Source organism: Catharus ustulatus, chromosome 5 (assembly GCF_009819885.2).
Source record: "Catharus ustulatus isolate bCatUst1 chromosome 5, bCatUst1.pri.v2, whole genome shotgun sequence".
NCBI classification, from domain to species: Eukaryota; Metazoa; Chordata; class Aves; order Passeriformes; family Turdidae; genus Catharus; species Catharus ustulatus.
This window is the reverse complement of record NC_046225.1, coordinates 6,010,864-6,019,177: the sequence shown is the minus strand read 5'-3', so window position 1 is coordinate 6,019,177 and position 8,314 is coordinate 6,010,864. Positions and strand designations below refer to the sequence as shown.

Below are 8,314 nucleotides of genomic sequence, written 5' to 3'. Positions count from 1 at the left end.
AGTGTTCTAGGTGTCTACGTGTTAGCTCTTCATATTTTTGGGCTGTGTTTTGTCTTAAAATGCTGCTAGCCAGGTAAGAGCCTTTTCAATGTTGTTTTAGAAACACTGACAACATCAAACAAGAAGCAAGTAAATATTTTCTTGGATTCATTGGTCTTTCTGTAGTAAAGAACACTAAGGAACTTTTTTCTTAATGGATCGCTCCAAAGGAGGATCTTTTGGCTATTAAATATTTATCTGGTGTCACGCTCTGTTAGCTGGTACCAATGGCTAAATTTAGAAAAGCTGTGATCCTTCTTCTGATGCCTTTTTTAAGCTCTGCTGGGCAAGTAGAAGGCTTAGGAATTAAATGAGGTCACTCCCGTCCTAAGGGTGCTCTGAATTCTTTCAATGCTGTTAAAACTCGCACAGCTCATATTTTGTTTCCCTTTTTTAGTATGAGTGAAATAGTTTTATACCAAGTAGACTGCAGTTCATTAGTGATCAATAGAGTCTTCTCAAACATACTAAGGGCTGTGTTAGGAACCAGCACTGTTTTTTTTGTCTTCACTAGGAAAAAACATGCACTTTTTTTTTTTGGGAGACACAAATCCAAATCCCTCTCGTTACGTCAAATTCTAGTGGAGAAAAGATACTTTTTTTAAAAAAACAAATACTGAAGATTTAGCTTAGCTACATCTGAAATCAGATCCACATGGAATGTCAAGCTAAGGTTCTAGGCTCTCCATAATGGCAAAAAAAAAAATCTAGTCTGCTTTAGGCCACTGATACACACATATGAAATATATGTTCCCATGATCAATACAAGTAAGTGTTGTAACATAGCTAAAAAGCATTCAGCATATTTTGCTTTGGATCAACATGAATATATGCTAATGAGAGGCTATTTGATAATAGTTATTGCTGCTTAGCTGACAGAAACCAGTTTTGCTGAAAGCAGCAACTGTAGTATGCTTGTTGTTTCAGAAGGGTATCCCATCTGGAAAAAACAGTCTTAACTGGAGAAATAACAGGTGTTATATTTAATTCAAGGCCTGCACTTGGATCAGAATAAGCAGCATGATAAGAAGTTGTTAAAGTCATACTAATCAGCTTAATTTGTGCCTTCAGAACAACATGAATGAAACAAGGATCACTCACAAAATAGATTTATGCACCCTCAACACATATCAATCCTCTCATTCTCACATTTTATGCCAGTAAACCCATTATTTTACTCTAAATTATTATAATTTATGTTTTTAATAATCTTGATATTTTTCTCTATCCTACCGGTAAGTTAATGACCAGAAACAGAGGCAATTCTTGGGTAAAGCCTCAAGAGGCACAGCACTCTGAAACAAAACCAGCATGAACTGCAGGCCTGCTGCTGAGATAAAGCATAAAACAGTGAAATCACATTAGTTTGAAAGGAAGACGTCAGTAGTGCTAATGGGGTAAGCTTCAAGGTTTGTGATATTTAGGACAGATTACCAGAGGTATGCAGGGCATTATGTAAGAATTTAAGTATCCCTGGAATTTTCTGAAATGACCTAGGCAAGTTCTATGCCAACATTTATTCAGATTTTCTTTGACTTCTTGGAATTCCAAGAGAGGAGATCCTTGAAACAAAGCACTTTGAAAGCAACAACTCATTCCTGTTACAGGGTGGCAAAACTTTCTCAGGGATGCAGGGAACAAAGTCCTGGTTTCTCAAAAGCATTTTTGTGTTTTGTTTTTAAAATTATTTGTTTGAAGATAACGTTCACTGCAAGAATTTGTATTATGAAATGCACTTCAAATGCTACTGAACAACCTAGCAGAATTATTCTACCCACAAACCTGTCCTAGCTCAAATATCTGGCTCTGAGAAGAAATAGCCAATCCTAGTTTTGTACTAAAAGCTTTCACCAAACTGTCAGCTGAACATAGAAAACAAAAGTGGATGCCTGTACAAGTTCTGTAAAATGCACATCAGATCCATTAGATAAAAAATGCAATTTTGATCAATTTCTGTACTGTTAATCCAACCTTAGAAAAACTTGGCTCTTCACTAATAGTCTGTGGAGCACAAATAAATCTAAGTGGAAAAGCTGCAGCTAACAGCCTCATTAGTACATAATAAATGTGATGGCAGATTAAAAGGTGTTCATTTCTGTTTGTAAAAGCTACTTTAATGGTGTCTAACATCCCAAACTGAAGGCCTGGTGCACAATGATTCCCTGTACTGAACTACTCAATCCCTGTAGAGGCCAGGATGTCCATCTGTCTTTGTAATTTTAATAATCCAATCCCCAGTTCCTGGAACTGTTGCTCAGCAGCACCTAATAGAAAATAAATTTATGCACATTGTTCTGCATGCAGACACCCTGCTTTACAGTACAGACTGCCAGCATGACTGAAACATTTAAACAGAGGAGATCATTACTTTGTCTCGTTTTTAACAAAGCACAGAGACGTGATGAACACAGTGTATTGAAACAGGTAGTGACTTCTTCCATTTGCTGAAACACTTTCCAGGTCAGATAATTACCATTCCAATGCTGCTGTCATTCAGTAGAACTCTTATGGATCAAACTCTCTTGCCTTTTCTCTGGAATGAATTTTTTCTATGGAATACCATGCTTTCACTTCCTCCCCACACATTCTTGCATAGATGTATGAGAAGCCTCACTTGTTTTAGCTTTTCCCTGTAGTGGAGCTATAAAAGTTAAAAAAATCTCTGTGACAAAGTTAAAATCATATGTGTAGGTTTTTAATCTGCTTTCCAGCTCTTGGGATTCTCTACAGGTGAAAACATGGCAGGCAATAAACCAACCTTTGAAGGAAGAACTCCAAAGTGTACACCCTCTTACACCAAAGGCATCACTAAATTACTAATTTAGCCCAAGTACAAGGCATAGGGAGCAGCAGGTGAAGCAAAGCAGCCAATTCCTGAGATAACCTTGCACAGACAAGAACCAGAGTTAAGTTGTCCATTGCAGGCAAAACAGGAAAACAAACAGCCCCAGAGACAGGAGAGATTTCTCTCTGTACTGCAAAGCCTTCCAGACACACTTTTCAGGACATTAATTTTTGAATGAATTAATGAAATGTATTTAGAGACATAAACTACCTAGAAATCATACCCAGTTGAGAAAATCTTCAGTTGATATTCTTGATACAGATCAGGGATGGTCCTTAATTCTTTAAATGACACCCCATAACAGCTTAAGTTAAGAAGAACAAAACCCCTCTGATTTCTGCACCCAAAGTTGGCAAAATTCAGTTAAAACTTTTCCCTACAGAATCTAAACAATTGCAATGTGCTAGAGCACTATTTCCTGAGAATTTTCTCTCACTCTACTCCATCCCCTTTAAAGATTGTGCATTTCTTACTTTTATGCTTGTAATTGTACACTGGTAAATTTTTAAGCGACAGAAAGGATTCTAATACTATTGTGCATTGGTCTGCCTGTAGTAGTATCAGTAAATATAACATCTGAGGCACATGAGGCAAACCTGGCACTGCCACTGCAGAGATTTCACTGCCTTCCTCAGTATGAGCACCATGCTCTGACCAACTGAGCTGATCTCACCGGATCCTGCTCCTGCAGCCAGGTTTGCCAAAATGCCCTTCCAAAACTGCAACCCAAAGATTGCGGTAAACAGCTATGAAAACACAGCATTACAATATTAGAGTACTGACCTTTGTACTAAATGAAACTTCAAAGCACAAAGAACAAGATCTATCCAAAACATTGTGTTTACAAAATAATCAGGAACCATAGCAGAACAATTCCTATACTGAGGTTTTTTTATCTTTTCACTTGTAAAAGCTGATCTCAGTAGAAGAAACATTTTACATAATTTTTTACAGCTCTGACATAGTTGTGCTGGCTACAACTGCATCAGGGGTACATCTTGTATAATAAATGCAGACCATGTGTACCCAAAATCACTTTTTATTTGCCAGTCTGGAACAACTCCACAGCTGTAGTATCCCATTTCCTGCCCTGAAAAGAACATGAAAGAAAGCACCCAAAGACCCTGAGCTTCAGCAGTGGATATGCCACTTTGCTAAATATTGTACTTCTAAGGAAATTAATCTTGAGTGTTATTCATGGAATGTTTCTAGAATTTGAGTCACGAGCTCATACACATGTGAACCATCTGGAAGCATTTCCAGGAGATGGAGGGGAGATTTTAAGAACTATAAACAGTGTTATTTACATAATGCCTGTTGTACTTTTTTCCACTGTAAGGAAAGAAAGAAAACAACCTTAAACTCTTTATATACAAAATGACTGTAATTGAAAAAGAACCGCTTAAGAATTTGCATGAGCTATCAGGAGATGAATCAAACTTTCAGTGACTGACAGAATTCCTCCTGGTCAGCACTACCAGAAAAGCCTGCGGCAAGGAAACTTTCTGGCAGTGTAGTAAAGAACTGTCAATAAGAGAAATCGCAGAACACTGGATTTTTGTTTACATTATCAAAACCTAATCAAAGAAATCCTGAAAGAGATAACTTAAGACAGAGACAAATGAAGCAGATTTTCCATCTATTTTCACGTTAAACAAATCAGATATGAAAATTTATTTTCCATTCTGCTGATCTGAATGAATTTTATGCAATTTGCCAAATGCCAGAATCAACATTTCATATTCCAAGACCAAGATTTTTTGTAATTAATTCCACGGGTGTTGGCCTGTGTGCCTTTCAAGAACCCATCTGAATGGAGGGACATTTACAGACACCTCACAAAGTCATTAATCATTGAAGATCAAACCCCACATTTTATTGCTGCAATAATAAGTACACAGGAAATCTGCCTCTTTCTACCACCGCTAATTACCAGCCATGCTGAGGGAAAGAAATGCACAGCTCTTAACCAGATCTAGTTTGTTTATAAAAATGAATATGCAAAAGATTATTTTAACCTGTTTTCCTTTATCCCCTTTGGACATAAAAATATGTTTGTGTTTGTCCTTAAAGCAACCTTTAGAGCTTGTGTTGGGAAATACTATGTAACATTTGCCAAACCATCAGTGCCAAAAATTCTACAGAGAAAAAGAAGGATTTTTAAAAGTAACTAGAGATTTTAAAATTTCCAAAGTTACTACAGCAGGGATATTATACCATATATCTTCCATTTGATATGAGCTGCAATAAAGGCCAAAAATCTTCCTTTTCAGGTCCTTTCTTTTTCAAGCACTTCTTTTTGGAAATCGGATTTATTTTGAATTATGAATTTAGTGTTAGCAGTAGAAGATCTCAAACCATGAGTGAAACATCAGTAATATGAGAAACAGCTTATATTTTCAATTTCCTTAGTTCATCCATTTCTAGGATTAGGTACACCTATGGGAAGTGGAGGAGAGCAGAGCAGTTACAGGGCTGTGCAGACATTGCTCTCCTGCAGCAGCCTCCCCACACATTTTGGCTGACAAGAGAGGGTGCTCACACTCCATCTTAGAGCAACAGCTTTACACAGGTGTCAGAAACTTGATGGCACTTCTAGAATTACATTATTCTTCTAAATTAAAGAAAGGGTTCTCCTGGACACTAAGATAAACAGCTAAAGCACTGCTTGCTTTGCCCCACCTTCCTTCTTCCATCTACCAGGAAATCTAATACCCAGAGCTGTATATTTTAGGCTTTTGAGAGGTGTCACAGAGTAACTCTCTCATCACTTGATTTATGCACGGGGAGCACAGCTAACAACACACTACTGCTGTGATTTGTGTGCCTCAGACTGAAATACTGTTGCTCATCTGCTAGGAACCATAAATCCTGGAGAAAGCTGATTAGCAAAGTCTTCAATCAAACGCTTGCACTTCAGGTCTGAGACTTCAGCAGCTTGGAACTAAAGCAACTGTTGAGTGATCAAGACAAGCTGTGAATCACCCTGTGAGCACTGCGAGCATTTGATTGACTGTTTTAGGACTACCCCAAACGGTGTCATTTACAGTGAAAACAAGATCTAAAGAGATGGTCATGAGAACCCATGAAATTGCATTTGCTTTCCTGAACACTTAAACTTTTTGATCCCGTTGTTTAAAATGCAATTCTAGTTACGCATTTTATGAGCAGCACTCATGAAAAACAAGTAGAATAAAATAGTAAAAAGAAAAGATACATTATGTAAAAAAAGAATTAAAAATTAATGCGTTACTGGTCTTTAACAAATATACATTTTTATTATGAAATTATGAATATAAAATAAGCCAAGTCCATGCATATCTTAAAACCACCCTGTCTGCCCCCCATCTTTGTGTCTTCAAAATTGCATTTTAACAAATACAAGTATTATTTATAGTTAAAACTCATGGAGTCAAGTAAAACATCAACCACACTATAGTCCTTGAGTGTGCAGGAGAGCAAAAATGGTAAGCCATTAGTTCTGTGAGGCTAAGTGCCAGGAATTGCCTAAAAGATTTCTATTTCTGTTTTGATTAACATAATGCTACTGAAAACGTTCAGTATTTTTCAGGAGGAGCAAAATTTTAACTGTCTGGAGAACTTTTTTTTTTCCTCCCATCACCAATTTCCATGTTCATAGAGTACTTGAGGGATCAGCTTACCATTTTATGTTTCATATTGTACACTGAACAGCAGTGAACATACAAATTATGTAGTGTTTTCATATAATAAAGTTATGACCAGAATAAAAAAGTGACAGTTTATAAAAATAAGAACTTTGGTTCTCTGAAATACTTTTAAGTATTCAACTGATGAGCTCATTAGAAGCACCACTGAAGTTTTAATTGTGTCATACCACAAGGCATTCAATTTTTTCAAAGCATTTCAAAGATATCCCATGGGTGGCACCCAAACTGAGTTCATTTGCCTTTATATGGGCTGCTTTAAAGAATTACCACACCATGCAGGATGCCTGAGTGTGCAGGAAGCTCATCTATGCAGCTAAGCCAAAGGACAGCTTAAAGGCCAGTTCCACAGCAGCTTCTGTCACTGAGTCATGGAAGCACACGTAACATTCCTGAGGTTTGGGATGGAGGATGAGTCTCCTGGGCAAAAAAAAAAGAAAGAATAAAAAGAAAATCATCACAGGTGTTACTTTTTCTCACCTCAAAGGGTAGATTCTGGATGTAGTGCAAGGTTTCACTAGGAAGTTAAAACAGGCTGCTCAGACAGTTGGCAGATTTTGATGTCCTGCATTGCTTTACCTCCTTCAGTACACTGGATTTTTAAATCAAGTTTAAAAACTCAGTTCTTCTAAGGCCATGTAGGGAAAAAAATCTTCAGGTTTTCAGGATCTTCTGTATTATTGGTCTGTTTGCAGCAAGCCAAGTTTCTGGGCTACAAGCTGTAATCAAGGTCCTTGGGAGCAAGCCCCAGAGGATTCACATACTTGGTAGTTTTTAAACATAATAACATCTGGGTAGTTTACCTTCCCACATATTAATCCAATGAGCTCCTCTTGGGAAAGAGCTAAAATAGAGAAGCTGTTAATATCTTTGCATTATAATTATTTTTAAAAAGATATCAACAGTAGTGCAAACATTTTTTAATATTTTAATTAAAGATTTTAATTTTTCCACATGGACTGCAGTTACCTACAATCATGGTGGGAAACAATTATTTTTCTTTATAGACATTTTTCTTCCCAGTGAAAAAGCCTCTTTTATAATATAACAGTAATTACAACTGTTCACCTCATTTGTTTATATCACTGACTCAGCAACTGTTAAAGGTGGAAATTCACCTCAACGTAACTTCCCAGTCCCCTTAAATTAAAGATACCTCAGTCAGTCAGTTCAAGTATTTCTGTGAAGTATTTTTAAAGAACATAATGGCATAGTCAAGATGAAAAACTGGAGGTGAAATTTGTCTTTACACCTACCCCACAACCCAGTAGTTCATTGTTGGAGGTGGTTTCTTCTGGTCAGTCCAGTTTTCAGGAGAGCACTCAAACAGAAGTCCGTGTTCTCTTACCAGACCTGGGTCCTCAGCTGCCTTACTGAATTCTGAAATCCCACTGCCTGCCTTTTTCTTTTTCTGTAACACAACTGGTGAAATGTTAGTAGAGAATGAAACGTTTTGACATAAACATGAGCAAATACAACCATGTGATCTGTTCAGGACGCTGATGGATGATCCTGCTGTCAAAAAGCCAGCCTTAGAAGATATAACTAACTTGCTCTCGATTCTTTTCCCCAGTTTTGTTACTTTGGCATCAAAAGGCTTTTCCATTGTTACACAAGTTGGAATTAGAGACATGCTCCCTTTTCTGACTTTTTTTTCCTTCTAGCCAAACATTGTTTTTCTAGTAAGACATCTGAGTTACTACAGCATTTTTATTAAGTGTGTTACAACAGCTAAAGCTCTCAT

At 37.1% G+C, this 8,314-nt stretch overlaps 1 protein-coding gene across 1 annotated transcript in view; it reads right to left on the bottom strand.

The window, feature by feature from the left end:
- Positions 1-6,140: 6,140 nt before the first annotated feature.
- The window catches only part of INTU (inturned planar cell polarity protein), a 32,649-nt gene continuing 30,475 nt past the window's right edge, over positions 6,141-8,314 (bottom strand). Inside the window, exons 15-16 of the mRNA XM_033060531.1 lie at positions 7,827-7,981; positions 6,141-6,990 (exon numbers count right to left, since the gene is read on the bottom strand). Of these exons, the coding sequence (XP_032916422.1) occupies positions 6,879-6,990; positions 7,827-7,981 (267 nt within the window). The 3' untranslated portion in view covers positions 6,141-6,878. The remainder of the gene's footprint in view (positions 6,991-7,826; positions 7,982-8,314) is intronic.